This window comes from Zonotrichia leucophrys, chromosome 1A, assembly GCF_028769735.1.
Source record: "Zonotrichia leucophrys gambelii isolate GWCS_2022_RI chromosome 1A, RI_Zleu_2.0, whole genome shotgun sequence".
Classification (NCBI taxonomy): Eukaryota; Metazoa; Chordata; class Aves; order Passeriformes; family Passerellidae; genus Zonotrichia; species Zonotrichia leucophrys.
In genome coordinates, this window is record NC_088170.1 from 51,847,493 (window position 1) to 51,863,550 (window position 16,058).

A 16,058-nucleotide genomic window follows, 5' to 3' on the forward strand; every position below is an offset into this window, starting at 1 on the left:
AAGTTCAAGGTTTTCAATAAAAAGTTATAACAGCTCTTATATTCTTATTAAAATTTGGGGATTCATTAATTTTTTTCACTTAACACCACTACTTCAGAGCAGACATGGCCATGAGGAATGCCTTTGGCCTCTCAAGGAAAAGATAAATTCATGGGTAGGACGCTCTTTAATTTTTAGCAGACATAGAAGATCATAGTAGACACACAACTATTTTGAGGGCTGTGATATGAAGAACCAGTCAGGATTTCATTGTTGCCTCTCTTTTGTGCATGAGAGGCCCTGACAAAAAAAATGTGCCAGGAGAATTTGCAATTCTGAGTCTAAATTGGGCTGGAGGTCATTCCCCCATTCTCTACCTATAATATTTCTTAAATCACAGGAGGTTTATTTTGAACTTACTACCACCACCACCACCACCTCTTGATTCAGTATACTTAAAATTACCATATTTTGGGTACCTTTGTTATTCAACACTTTAAATTTGAGTTAGATAAGCATAGGGATCATTATGAATTGCCACTTTGTGTCAGATCTGCTTCTGTTTGAGTGAGGACAACTTCTATTGTGGCAAGCCACTTTTAAATGGTTTTAGTCAAGAATCCTATCACTCATAGGCACTTTGCAGAATAATTCATTGTTTTTTCCCTGATGATTAAAATGCACATGCAACTGTCATATGTGACCTCCCATGTCTTTGTCCCATCACTTAGCACCATGTTAACTTTCTGGGCACAAGAAATATATTTTATTTCTATTTTCAGGTTCAAAGAAAATACAGGAATTTTTTTCCATAAAATAAAAAGATATCTGTTTCAAATTAGAAATTATTTTGGATCAAGATACAGCCTATGCATTTCACACACTACTTTTGGTAATTCAATCTGACAGATGAGGCTGAGATAAGTCATAAAACCATCTGTGGTACCATTTAGAGCTTCCTAAACTACAACACATACACCGGGCATTCCACCTGAAGAACTTTAAAAACTGACCTATTATCCACTTAAAATAGCAATAACAAAATAATCCCTTTCCACATGTGGGCAACTATCCAGCTGTGATTTACTGCTATATGAATCAAGGTCAAGGAGTAAAGGATTAGAGTAATGAGCTATCATTTAGCTCAGTGAGGAACTGAATATTACCCATTTTTTGTGAAATATGTGGTAAAAGGCAGAAGACAAGGCTTTGCTGAAATGACAGAGGGAATGCATGACTCTGATATTTCTGTGTGAAATTGTATCTGTATCTTGTGAAGCTCAGTGCAGTAAGTGTTTGAATTGCTGGCACAATAAATCTGATGCTACAGAAAGTGCAGGAATCCATGTTCTTGGAGACTTCAAAGTGCTTCTGTGTGACAAGCCCAAAAGAAGTGGGGTGCTGGCATGCAGAAAGCTTGGGAGGGCACCCCTATAACAAAGGCTACATGAAAGTGTGTCAGCAAGCAGCCAGAAATCTTGGGACAGCAAGTGAAAAAAAAAAGTTAATGTTCCATGGGGAAAATATTTTTTGTTGAAAGAAGAGACTGCCAGGAAAATCAAGGCACATCATAGACAACTTATGTACATAGTGCAAAAAAATTGTGTAATGCTGCTGGCACTACTCAGAGATGATGGTCACAGCCAGCAATGCTGGGAGTGGTGGCAGTAATTAAGGAAATGACACAAGGAGCCCTGATATTAGGTAAAAATGTCTACACAAAAAGTAACATAATCAATCTACTGTAGCCATAGAAAGTAACACTCTCATTATAAACTTTTCAAGTAACACCAAGAAAGCAACATCGCATAGAGAAGATCAAAGCCAGCTGCTGATGTGTCTGCTGTATTAGGTGTCATGACAATTGCATCTGGGCATGATGCCAGAGCAAGCACGTTTACAAAAACTAGTGACAATTACTTCAAGTTTTTGCTCAAACTTTTTAGAGCCTTTCAGCTTTACAGTATGATACAGGATCCTTCTTTTGCACATGGGGACAAGTAATAAGAACATATTGATTTGCTTTTACTTTCATCCTCAAACACAGCTTGTAAACTAAATAAGGAGTTCAAGACTTGACCTATCATCAAGACCTCAATAGTTTAAACATAAATGTAATTTTCACTGTAAATACTTTAGGGTAAACAATATGAAAATTACCATGATGCACACACTTGCTAAAAAAAAATCATATTGACAACTACAGATAGGGTGATAGAGGAGGTCATTGAAAACATAAATGGAATTGAACCACTTGCACTGGTCTTTAATAAAATCTGCACCATCATTGTATTTGTGCAAATTAACTACTAAATTTCTCATACATTGTCCATTAATTTTTTCTTCAGGTTAAAAAATGTCACATTTTTCTTACAACTCAGCAATATGCATTGGAGAACTGAAGAAGAGACAGAACTGGAGACAGAAAAGTGATGAAAAGAAAGCAGCTCCTTTCTGTCACTCCTATAAACAATTTACAGATAATGTTTTACTTTCACAGTTACCTGTGCATTTCTTGATATTGCTATTTCTTTTTCCATGTGATCCTAACTTGCATCCAAAATTCTCCTCCCAAAATTCTGCAAACCAGACATTTCTTCGATTGTTAGCAAGTGTTCTGCTCCGAAAATATCTATCAAATCCTACATTGAAGAAAAATGAAAGAAGCGTTAAAATATGATACATAAAAATATAAATTTAAAGACAATAACATATTTTTATAAATACAATAACAAGAAGAAGCTTTAGATACAAACTATTTTATGAGCACAGTCGCATCTAAGGATTATACTTCATTTCAAGGCCACATAAAATCATGGGGTAGCTCTGTTGAACAAGAGGACATCCAGGACACCTATAATTCTGCTTCTATTTATATAGTTAATGACACAAGTTGAGAAACTAAAGATTCTTACTTAAACCTGATGATCACCAGCCTTACCCACGCAAAGCTGTCATAATGAAATTATGAATAACGTATCCCATCTGGATTAGCTCCTTATAAATATTTCCCTGTGGCTAATTTCTCTATGTAATATCAATAGTGTTCATTTTTCCTAACCAATTACCAGTTTAGCACACTTAGCCAGATCAGTATAGACGTTACTATATCCAGTACCCTCACAGGAATAAGGTACTGCAAACCAATTTCTACTTCATCCACCAAGTGAGAATCTTTCTTAAAACGGTAACTTCTTAAAGTTTAGGAGTGCAAAGCGGGGCACAGATCAATCTCCTCCCCAGAGAATAATCTGATTCATTATCATTCGTACAATACTCTCCTTATTTGTCCCAAAGAATGACTAAGCTATGGTTAAGAAGCTCTCAACTCCAAGTATCACCATTATTAGACAATTACAAGACTGCCTAATTGCAGATTCTGCATCTCCTCATCTCAACAGATATATTAAATTATTGTCGTATCAGGCAAACTCAGGTAACTTGCTTGGAAAGATTTTCCTGAATTCCCTGTAATCAATGACAACATGATTTTTACATTATTTTTAAAAATATCTAAAGTACTTGAACTTTGACAGAAAATGAAAGGTTTGTGCCACATTCCTCTTACCATCTATGGATGTTCTTTTGGGTAGAATGGTTACTGCTCCTTCAGCAATCTCCTCCTGCTGCTGGACTGGTGAAATTTTTGACCCCCAGCTGTCTGAGCCAATCCAGAGGAAATGTCCAGACAGATTGGCTTTTTTGGCTGCTTCCAGTACTCTCCTGCAAACAAACAAATGACCAATTAAACAAGTTCCATATGAGAACTTGAGAAACCCAGCATTTATTTTGGCTATGCATAGGCTTACAGTAATTAAATAATCTATTATTTTCACAGTCTAAGGCATACTCAACAACAGCTGTAATGAACTCAAGATACAGTAATACACAATTTGTTTCATCTTTAGCCATGTTTTTCTAGCATTCTTATTGGTTTCTTCCTTTTCAGTTGCCAAATAACAAAATAACTATCTATTGGCACTGCACTCCTAGGAGGTAGGAGAAGTCTGGAGCTACACAGAATAAAGGACCAGCTCACTCTAGAATTACAACTCCATTTCTTATCATCAGATTTTCAAGAATTTTTACATAGTATTGAACCTGAAACTTTTTTTTAGTCTATTTTCTACCAGCCAACCAAGCATCTTTGTGAAGAGGAACATCTTCAAAACACAAAATTAGGAAACAGGCACCTAATATCATCTTCGTTCGCGAACATGATCACTGCTCGAGCATTTGGAGTTTCCAACAAGCGCTTAATGATCTTTTCAAATTCTCCTGGTCTTGGTTCCCGAGGGATTTTGAGTGACTGAGCAATGCAAACACCTCCTAGGAAAAAAAGGATAAAAAAAGAATTTTAACACGGTTAATATCTACACTTCAAAAAATTCTTAGCTAACCGGCAAGCAGACAAAGCGAGGTGCTAATCCGAGATACAACAGCTCAGTCAAAAGTAACATTATCTATGTGTTTCAAAACGTTTTGTACAGGCTTACATACTTAATGCTGCATTAAAGAGTATAAGACAATTACCTGCTACTTTATATTTTAAGTACTTTTTTCAACAACATTCTGAGCCCTGTTGTCAAGCACCACACTGGCTCAGCTGGACCGAGTTCCCCAGACCTACGTAATCCATGGCAACTGAGAACCCAGCCTTGCCACAGCACTGCATTAGCCATGGATCCGCAGTTTTACAGCCACCTTGTGTTCATGATGTGGCTCTTTGGTATCAGGTACTGTCACACACCTCTGCTTTGTCAGCAGAGAGTATGTAGCAGAGAATATATACAGATCACTTTTCACTGTTATTATGACAGTCTTAAATTGCCTTAATTATTTAAGAAGCTGTCATTGAATATTCTAAATTACTAATCAGCAAATTAACACAACCTCAGAGATTATATTTCTTCCTGACAGAGGGTGCTGATTGAAATCTTTGAATTTTACCTGTCAAGTAAAAAGGGTTGATTTCTACAGAAACTTAGTGATTCCTTATAGCTTTCACAGACCAATTCAGGGGAATCTCTACTCTCCAATTACAACACTGCGTTATCTGCGTTTCAGCATGCAAGAGAAAAATTTCTTAAGCCTGTTTGATGAATCACTGAGTCCATATTGCTACCAGTTTCCAATACCATAGGTGATTTTTCTGATTGGTTGCTGATTTGCTTATTTTAATTATTTTTTCTCTAAGAACTATTGCCACTACATCGAACACTCAGCAATGGTTGTTCTTGAATTTTGTTATTCCAACCATAACAGCCTATTTGGGGGGAATCTAATCAGTAATAAACCCAGAAAATTAAGAAAATGAGAAAATATTTAGCTCTGACCAAAAGTAACAAGTTACTAGACAAAAGCAAGCAAATTGTACATTTTGTACCCTTATATCTAAATACTTCTACACTGAAGATTGTTTTCAGTGTGAATAAGAATGTGTTTTAAAAGAGATGTTCTATTTTTAATGAGTTTTAAAAGAGGTACTCTATTTTCAATGAATGCTGGTATTTATCTTCTGATGTATAAGATCATTTGAGACACATATGTTTCTTTGCATTAAATGCAGTTAGTCAACTAAAGTCACAGTTAGATGGCTGTGTTGTGTATGGGGAGGCTTTCCAACATTCTCATCCATCTTGTTCCTCCTATCAAAATGTTAGAATTCTGTTTTTCCAAAGTACTTCACAAATTAGGTTGATGAACACCTTCAGTGGTAGGATTCAAACACAAACATGGGTCCAGCTAGGTGAAACTTGGTGTGTAGATTAACATGAAGGGGTTACCAAGGTCCCTTGTGTAAGCTTTCTTAAGCCCAGTGTATTTAATCTTTAAGCAAATTAAACAAAATAAAGGTATGTCTGAAGGTACTTTTCTTATTTTATTCAAAAAATGAGAAGGAATGGTTCAAAATTGTCCCAAATCCATCAGTAATTAAGACGCACTAGGACCAAGAACTTTAAGACCTGCTTTAACTTTTTGATCAGCCTTGATTTGGTCAGGCAGTGGGATTACATGGTCATCATAGGTCCCTTCCAACTGAAATATTCTATTCTATTCTATTCTATTCTATTCTATTCTATTCTATTCTATTCTATTCTATTCTATTCTATTCTGTTATGCTATGCTATGCTATGCTATGCTATGCTATGCTATGTAATATTTTTTAAATGCTGGGAATTCATTACCAGATTTTGTGCTGCCTTTACAGAATCTCATCGACTTCAGTAGCTCTCTGAAAAGGCAAATCCTAAACTTGAATCAAGTTTGGATATGACATAAATGAAGCATGGAGTTTATCAACTGCCAGTGTAAAAACAACAACTCTCAAATTTCATCACCCAGTTTTAGTCACAGGCAAGCATATCACCTTTTCAGTTATGCATCAATGAATTGGGATATTTCATTATTATTTTATTTGATTGAGAAATTCATTCTATAGTGCAGGCTTGTCCTGAATTCTTCTCTGCTTTACATGCAAGAAAAATTATTTGCAAGTCAGAATATCTGCCATTTCTAACAAAAGTTGTTTGTATGTAGGTCCTTACCATCCATAAATAGCACAACAATATAACATAAATAATTTACTCTTATACGCTATGAAATGGAATATAGAACCTTTTTATGGCAACAAATTTCTTCACATTTTTACAAATATCCTGTCTCCCCATGATGGAAAACTAATTTGCCAATAACAAGCCTTTATAGCAGATGATCCTTATATTTACCAGGTATTTTTGAAAATCCAGCAATGAAAAATGGACACTTTACTGTGAAAAGCTTAAACCAATTATCTAAGCAGATATTAGGCTATAGTGATAGACACTTCAAAGTCCTTTACTTTCTTTCTTAAGTACCGGAGCTGAAATGTAAGAGAAATATTTAGCAGAAATCCTGTAAATGTAACAATCAGCAATTCACTGTCAAAAAAAGAAATGCTCAAAAAAAAATGCCAAACTCTCAGCTGTCCCCGAAGTCATTCAGCACAAAAAGTAAAACAGATCCTAAAAATGATATAAAGGAACAATTTTTTACCTCATACATTTTGTAAGTGCATTTTTCAACTACTTCTACTCATGCAATGGCCCTTAAGGAAAAGAAAATCATTCTACCCACATAAAAATCAAATGCAAATATTACAAAATGCATGTATATAATAAACTAGGTACATCCATCTACAATATTTGTGAAATGGATATCAAGCAATGAGGAACTGCAGTATCTAAAAAGGCTATTTTCAGTGAAAATAGTGTAGAAGAAACATCATTCCATCATTGCAGCAGCAAGTTCAGTCATGACTGTACTGTGTATCTTGGCATCTCTGCATTGAAGAATGTGTTAAGTACGACCAAGAACAAAATAAATTGCATTTCATTCTCGTTGATACATTTATAATTAATTGGGAAGGCTATCTCCCACTCACAAAACACTTTGTATACATCCCTATCTATATATGGCATATACAACTGTTGCTCAAAAAAAATAACAGGATATCAATTTTCAGCTAATGATGAATTGCTGGAACCACAAAGGTATTCACAACATTACAGTGTCTAACCTCTTGGCACCCTGCTGCCTTTGAAATCTACAGCCTGGGCTAAGTGCCCAGACACAGAGAGAGATAAGCCTTGGAAAAGGATTCCTGTGAGCCAACAAACTAAATAAGGAATAATTATTCCTCCAAAATAGGTTGCAGAGGTACTAAAAGGACAAGTTTAAGGCCAGTAGTTAGGATTAATCTTGTGGAGTGTGAACAAAAGAGAGATTTCCCCAAACCAAGAATAAATAGGGCTTGAGAACAGATGTCTCATACGTGATACCAATGGATTTACCACTTGCTGCAGAGGTGCCAAAGGGCAGATGGTTCAGACATCTAAGGTCTCAAGAGACTTTATGGCTCTGAATTTTAAGAACAAATTGTATTTCACTCCATCAGCATTTCTGACTGACTTGGCATGATGACTGCTTGTCTCTTTTGCTAGTTTCTAAGATCCTTCATTGTCTGGGGATGTACTTTAAAAGAAAATGCATTGGTCTAAATTTCCCTTGGCTAAAATGATGATAAACATAGCATTTGTATGAGGAAATGAGAGCTAACTTTCCTCTTACTGAAAAGAAAATTATATGTTTAAGCCACATCAATTAAAAGGACCTATGATGAGGCTTCAGAGAGTGCTGCACTAAAGTTACGGAGGAAAAGAAGGGAGAGAGCCAGACAGACTAATTTCAGGTAGCTACTACAAACAGGCATCAGTAATTGTACCCACTGCCATGGTATCCATTCCCTAATTCACATATGACAGGTGAAATTAACACTTTGCATCTATCATACATTTCAAAGACATTAAGAGGGCACTGAAGGAAAGTTGCTCTTTGGCTACTGTGGAGGAAAATAAAGGCTTACCACCAAATTCTGCTAACCCTCTTTCACCTGTTTCCAGATTTGTAAAGCCAAGGTTGTCCTCAGCCAGCCCAGAGCTTGATTGGAGGAATAAAACAGTCGATACGAACTACCCTGTGTCAGTGCTGACAAGTATCCATTTGTCTTCTGTCCAGCAGCTATGAAGTGCCATAGCCAGCACCTGGGGCAAGGGGATGATAAAGAGAGGGAGAGCAGAGGTGGGAGCTGGAAATCAGGCTCAAGGCAGGAGCTGTCTTATTCCTGATAAGGGGCTCAGTCCAGCCCCTTATCCACACCATGGTTACAGCTGGAAATTCACGTGCTTTTAAAAACAGACCTGGTAACCAGACCAGGTCTACAGCAACACACTTTTATCTATGTTGAGATAAAATCACATCTTAAAAAAATTGTTCCAGGCTAGGCTTGCTTTGCTTACAGGTACTCTGTATAACACAGCTTGTGGGAACACAGGTTATCACTAAAGAAACAAACATAACCAAAGGTAAAGAAAAAAAAGTGACATATTTGAAGATATTGTCAGTACAGTGGATAAATAACCCTTTTTTGGTGGTCTCACAACAATGAGACAAATGGAAAAAAAGAATGGATAGGTAGTACCCACATAATTTTAGTAGGTAAACATAATAATAATATTTATAATCTTAAATACTGACTTTTGCCTGTGTGGGCTTTGAAGTCACAAGATGCTGTGCTAATTGTAAACCATTACATACTCAACTATATGAGTGTGTCAGAAGACCTTGCAAGTGCATTTGGAAAATAGCAAGTAGACTTGGTAGAAAATTTGTACAAACAAATTAATTTCCTAAAAAAGAGACTGAATCATGAAGCTCAATGCAAATAACAAGGCTGAATTGTCTCTCACCCCAGGTAGGATTCAGCACTACCTTATTGATCAGCCAAGTAGGTTATGTAAGAATGGTCCCTGGTTTTGTACTGAGAAAGCTGAACACAGGTTTTAGTTCAAGTGATCACTGCTGGGACCTCAATCATATTACTCAGAACCATTTTACCCTCTAAACTATTTCTCCACATAAATATAAATAGCCTTACCATTGTAACAGGGAAGGGATGAAGCTATGCACTTTGACAATCTATTTGTTAGCATAAGGAGGTGTACTTCACCTGACTCAGTACACAGCACTGCAAGTCAATTATTTATGAGAGCTTCATCACAAATCCCATTGTTCCTGAAAAAGCTCAAGACAAATACCCAGGCCATATCTGGGATCCAGTCCTACCTGGCAGGAATTTCTCAGCTGCCTTCAAGTACACATATCCTTTTTTTACCATGAGTTATAGGTCACTGGTCTTTAGGCCAACAAAATTTTAATGTAGATCTGTGGAAAGTTTCCAGAACACATCACAGAAATATATGAAGGCAGAAAAGTTCCTTTTCCAAGTAGAAGAACAGATGTCAGAGACTCAGGAGAATCCCCAGCAGGAAACTCCTTTGAGACCCACAGGGTGCTGCTGCAGGCAGACAGAGCCTCTGTCTGATGGAATACTGCACATTTCTGACAACAGGACATGACACAGAAGAGCATAAGGAGAAACACACAAGTGCATTTCTCCTCCTCTTCCAGTCGTTCCACTGGTTATACTGAAAGTCTGGAAAATCTAAATCCAGTTATATTGAAAGACTGTTCCAATTGCCAGGAACCTAGATCAATATGAAGATTAATTAAGATACTGAAAACAACAAGATGGTCCAAACTCTAGTTCTGTTGACAAAAATCAGAATATTTATGCCACTTAGTGAATCTATCAAGACATTTTTTTTAAGCCAAGAGTTCATTATTCCTTGAACCTGGATGGTAAGAAATTAGAATTTTAAAGAAAAGGTAAGTGATTGTTCTGCATGGGACTTTTACTGGTGTTGATAATCAGTCACTTCTAGCAATTATTATTTATACTAAAACCAACCTGCCATCCTCTTGCCTGCCCCTAGATTCCCTTAAGAATAATTTTCTAGAGTGTGAGCCAACAGGGAGTGACACCTAGGAAGATATAATTATAAGTTGAAGATAAAATTTCTCAAGCAATAATTCAAAATTAAATGTTTCCTTAATGCCAAAGTGCTGTTGCTGGCAGGTCTGAATGCAGCCATGCATTTTATCCAGAGCTACCTTTACTTAACTACCCCAAGAAATGATACTCTCACTGATGCCACTGTGCAGACTTCAGGGTAATTTAGCTTAAAGAGTAAGAACCTGAGCATTCAGCATGCTCTGTGGTTTCCCCAAAGCCAATGCCGTGGCATCTTGCCTGCTATTCACATCCAAATCTGGTTAAGTAAAATCCCATTCCAGTGCACCTCTTTTGTTGCAGTCACAAACTACCTGTGCTGTGCTGCAGAAATAAACCAAACTCTTCTCATTTCTCCAGAAGATCACCAAATACCTCAGCAAAAATTCACTGACTTATTTCTGCTAAGGCAGTCAATTCTTCAGCCGACAGTGGCAATACTTTTAGATGCAAGATAATAGTAATAAAATAATTTTTTTAGAAAGTAACATAAACAGGAATTTACTCAGAATTGATAAAAGTGGCACTTAATATCCAGCACACTTCAATATAATGGAGGATGAGAGATTTTTTTTTACAACCTTTGAACAGACAAATACATTCTGCATTTCCACCTCATATATTGGTATCTTATTTCCTTAACTTAAGTAAAACTGCATCTCCTCAAAATCCCTTAATATTTATGACAAAGATTTGTTTTATTGCACGTGCAGGTTGGTGACGCTTTTTCACTAACATGTCAGGTACAATTACAAGCTTTTCTACTCAAAACTAACAGCTGTTAAGAGATCAAAGTCTCCCTTTTTGTATTAGTGTTTCAGAAAAGGATTTTTAGCAAAGGGTTTATTGCTGGGTCCACATTTATTAATTTTTTTGCAAAAAAAAAATTAGAAAGCATTAAGCAAGACCATGAATGAACACACTACATTCTGATGAATACAACTCACCCATTCCTTTTGAACCTGTGTTTCACATTCCTGCATGTACTCACAGGCACACAGCCATGCATATTTCACAAGCACATGTGCTCACACAGATCCTTACACTGTGGTCCAAGCAGACGCTAATTCTAAAATAGAAAAGGAGAGAATAATCCAGCTCTGCTCCTACATGAGACCACTGGCTACTGGCTTCAGTCATCAGAGTCAGTTTCTGAGGTGACATGAAACAGCAGAGATCTGCCATTTCACACTTCCATTCTGAAAAGTAAAACACTCTCTTTCCCTTTACATTTTTTTTTCTTCTCCCAGAAGAAACAGTTCTAAATGTAGCACTACAGATTCTGTTAACACCAGCATCTGATGGAAAATAACTGCAAAGAATATTCCCACCATTTCCGGACCTACAGATTTTTTTTTTTTTCAGATTTGAGAAAAAAACCCCCCAACCTACAAACAACACATTTTTTATCCTTTGATTTTTAGTGCCAACTTTCACAGCCTTGAAAGTGAAAGGCTAAAAGAAAAATCTGTACTGGAGATATTTATGAATGGGTAAAATCACCTAGCCACTCAAAAAAAATTCTGAAAAGAATGAACCCTGGGAGGTTCTGAGAGAGGATGTTTCCTCTCCACAGTGACTCCATAGATAATTACTTCATAAAGGATATGGGATGCCCAGTCAAATTCCAAAACAGTGTAATTGAAATAGGCCTCCACTTACATTTACTGGTCAGCTGTTGCAATGCTTTCAGAGCTATGTGTTTTTATCATCACAGTGGATATAGATATTTCCCTCTGGGGAAGCATTGTTCTTGCTACTTGCAGATTTAGAACTTGTAGAGGCATAATATGAAAAAATAAATACACTGTGATTTTCTGTTTTATGGCTACATGCCAGTTAGAGTCTTAATGGGGAAAGGAGACCCTCTATATTTTGGGGTTTTTTTCTTTTTTAAAGTTCTGGAGAACCTAGGTTATGAAAAGGAATTTCATCAATTCTAAAATATTTTCAAATTATGCTTTTAAAGTAACATCAGTGCTGATTAATATAAAAGTAATTAGCACAAACTCAAAGCCTGGCACAAGGTTTCCTAAAGTATTTTCCTCCAAAAGTAAATTTGGTTAAATATGGCCCTAATTCTTTCCTCCATTTCTCTACACTTTCCCATATTAATGGGCCTGACTAGTTGTAAAGATTTGGATTTGATATTCTGGGTAGTTGAGATGCTAATAGCCAATTCAAAGACGTTGTAGAGAAGGTTCAGACATAAAAATCATCAGTTCACCTCCAAGTGTAGGTCCCAAGTCACAATCCACAATAGTTCATAGAAGACTGTGAAGATGACACTGGAGCTTATAGCATTCTTTATAAATATGTTTAAGCAGGAAAATAAAGTCCACCACAAGAGGGACTGAATTTTGCTAAAACATTTATTTCTAAATAAATATAAATTTTCTTCTTTTAGGATACTTTGCTCCCTGCAAGCCTCTTTAGTTTATCCGTTTTTATTCCATTCTCCATCTTGTTTATTTTAAATATTTTACTGGTGTTATAAAAGACAGTTTTCAGTTAAGTTGTCCTGGGTTGTGTGATTGTAATAGTTGACTACTATCCTCCTTCTCCCTTGGATGCTACAGTGGTGTTCAGGAATTGTAGTCAGTCACCTCCTTTGAACTGAAATTGGGGAACCCAACTTTTAATCATGCCTTCAAAGAAAAATAGCAGCTGTGATTAATGTTCTCCTGAAACTTCTTGATCTGCTTTTGAGAAGACATTCTTCTTCTTTGTGATCATAAAATTATCCCAGTTTTCCTGTATTCAAAAAAAAAAATTAAAAAGCCCTTCTGCTTTTTGCTATCTTCAAGAAGATATGTAGCAAAATCAATTTTTACCTTTCCTCATGTATTTCTGTAATCTTAAAGTTCAATATGAGGAATTTATTCTTAAAATTTGGTATGTGTTATTTAGATAAGTTTATCTCTATTCATCCAATATTTATTTTCTTGTAATTTGAACTATCAAAACGGTTTGCATATAAAGAATTACTTAACTTTAATGAAGATAAGTCTGAGTTTGACTAGGGATGTTTGAGCTTGAGTGTGACATTCAAAAAAAGCCTCACTTGGAAATTAAGAAAAAATAGCCTCAAAGAATAACAGTCATCTAATTCTTTTCTGAAACTGCAAAAAGATCATTCTTTTCTCAATATGAAATTGTACACACACAATTCTGAGGAAAACCAAGAAGGGATCACTTCTGACGGGGAATCTTGTAGGTAAATCTAATGCTAAGAAAGCAAATATGATATAGATTCACAGTCTCCTACAAAAAAATGTTGATGCACAGGTATGAAATGGGGTTTACTGCATAAAATCTCTACAGAGCCTGCACTGAAATTAAGCCCTTGCTAACACCATTCAAGTGCCCATTTGCAACCTGGTGCTCAAGAGGCTTTGTCTTCTTCCATGGAAATTTTCATCAGGAACCATGATGACTTCAGCCATTCAGGAACAAGTTGAAGTTTCCTTCTAAGCCACAATTATCTTAGAGAAAACATCATATATGAGGAGCTCTGCTCATCAATTAGACCAAAAGAGTAAGGGAAATTTTCACCATCTACTTTGGCCTCTTCCACTTAAGGGTGACTGGAATATTTTTCAAAGGTCTAGCTTAGCTTTTGGAAAGGTGACTTCATTAAAAATTAGATGTTTTGCACTTGATTGAAAATATTTTAAAGTATGTAATGACTTAGTGGTTGGCTTTCTAATTTTAGCAATATTAAAACATTAAGATAAAATGGCATTTTTTCATGGATAGTTTTGAGGGTTTGTTACTTCTTTTTTTTTAATTCAGTACAAAATAATATGTCAGCACTATAGAGTCAAAGCAATTAAATACCTGAGAAAAAAAAGTTTTCTTTACTCTGTGTGTTTCTGAAATTTCACAAAACAAATTTCAATATTTAATTTCTTTTTAGTATCAGAGTTTTCAATATAATGGAAATACAGTACTCATTAGTTGCATATGTAGGGAGTCAAAGAACGCTACCCTGAAATGTCTGGAACAAATGGTTTCCATGAAGTGCACATAGTTAAAAAAATAAACATTTTTTTAAGGCATAAAGGGTGGCCCACACTGCTATAGAACTTTCTGAAATTGTTTATAATCTTCTTTACTGAAAAAAGTTCCTCTTAATCCATTTAATTTTTAATGTTTCTAACTTCAGTTTGTAAACAATTTAGTCTGGTTACACCTTTTTCACCAAAACAGATGAACAGATATCCACCTCCCTCATTCTTTCAAACACACTAACTTGTATATTATTAAGTTTTGTTATCAAGGTATATAAAAAATTAGGAAGGCTGGCTTTATTTTGTTAAGCATCTAGGCTACAAGTTACATTTCCAAAATTCACATATCTATATATATCCATTTTGATGTTAGCACCTAACTATTTATCTGACTTCAAAGTTCTTTGAGAGCTGCACACTCGGGTAAAAACACAATTAGGATCTAAAAATATTAAGGAAGTTTATCTGCTGACTTCTCACCGTTGTAGGTAATAAAAAATTGAGAGAATAAAGCTAAATCTTTTCTATTGCTTCAGGTCTTTATGTTTCTTTACACCAGCTGAAAATATAGTGATATTAAGAATCAGTAATACTTCTTCTGTAACACAGCAGTAAAATGAAGGAGTTAGTGACTCTGCAGCCATCCACATATATAAACTTACAGAAGCCTACCTTTATTTTAAAAATGTAACTGAATTCAAGTTGGCAACATAGATCCTGTAGATTTATGAAAGTTTGCTGCACTGTCTCTATGCATTTAATACCAAGGGCCTTCTGTATCTCTGCATTTAATGATAAGTGGTAAAATGTCTCTTGAGAAGAAGTTCAGGAGTGAGCAGATCAACTAACTGTCATTTCCTGAAGCATGTTGGGATAAAAGATTAGCTGAATTCATAAAAGTCTAGAGAAAAAAAAAAGAAAGCATTTTTACAAAAATTACTAACCAGGAAACATCCTCAGACAGCTGCAACAGGCATGAGAATTTATAGCTGAAGGAAGCCACTGGAAAGTGTTCAGAAGACCTATACGTGCAATCAAAGAGGGATTGCAAACTGAACAGAGGCATGTAAGGCATGCAATGACAATGTAGAATCATTGGGACAAGAGTAAAAGTAATGAAATATTTTTAATTCTGGAGTATAATAAATGCTTGCAATATTTTTAATTCTGGAGTATAATAAATAAAGATACTTGCCTGTTCTTGGTCAATGTACATGCATCAGTGAAGGTGGCTCAGTGAGCAGCTGCAGAGAGAGCTTCACATTGAGCTCTGGGGGACAGAAGCCTGAGGCAAGAGGCACTGAGCTGGTGCCAACCTTCTGCACAACGGAAGGGCATGGGGACCTGTGTCACTGCCAGGTGACTGGGCACTCAAAATATAAAAGGTAAGGGATCCTTGTCTGACTGTGGAGTGAGCATAGGGCGTGATGCAGGGCATCCAGCAGGTCTGACAGTGGCTACCAGAGAGGCTCTGGGATGGCCACACAGGAAAGCTACCTTAACATATAAAATAAATTGCAGAAATACAGCACTGTTTACTTTTATTGAATATCTAATTACATCTGGGTTTTTTTGTTTGAGGACACAAATATCAAATTAATCTTCTGAATTAATCC

At 36.0% G+C, this 16,058-nt stretch overlaps 1 protein-coding gene across 5 annotated transcripts in view; it reads right to left on the reverse strand.

The window, feature by feature from the left end:
• GRM8 (glutamate metabotropic receptor 8) overlaps nucleotides 1-16,058 on the reverse strand; it is a 314,502-nt gene that overhangs the window by 168,246 nt on the left and 130,198 nt on the right. For all 5 annotated transcript variants that reach the window (XM_064702748.1, XM_064702745.1, XM_064702749.1 and 2 more), the window contains 3 exons: nucleotides 4,173-4,308; nucleotides 3,548-3,702; nucleotides 2,484-2,621 (listed from right to left, as the gene is read on the reverse strand). In XM_064702748.1, the coding sequence (XP_064558818.1) occupies nucleotides 2,484-2,621; nucleotides 3,548-3,702; nucleotides 4,173-4,308 (429 nt within the window). The remainder of the gene's footprint in view (nucleotides 1-2,483; nucleotides 2,622-3,547; nucleotides 3,703-4,172; nucleotides 4,309-16,058) is intronic.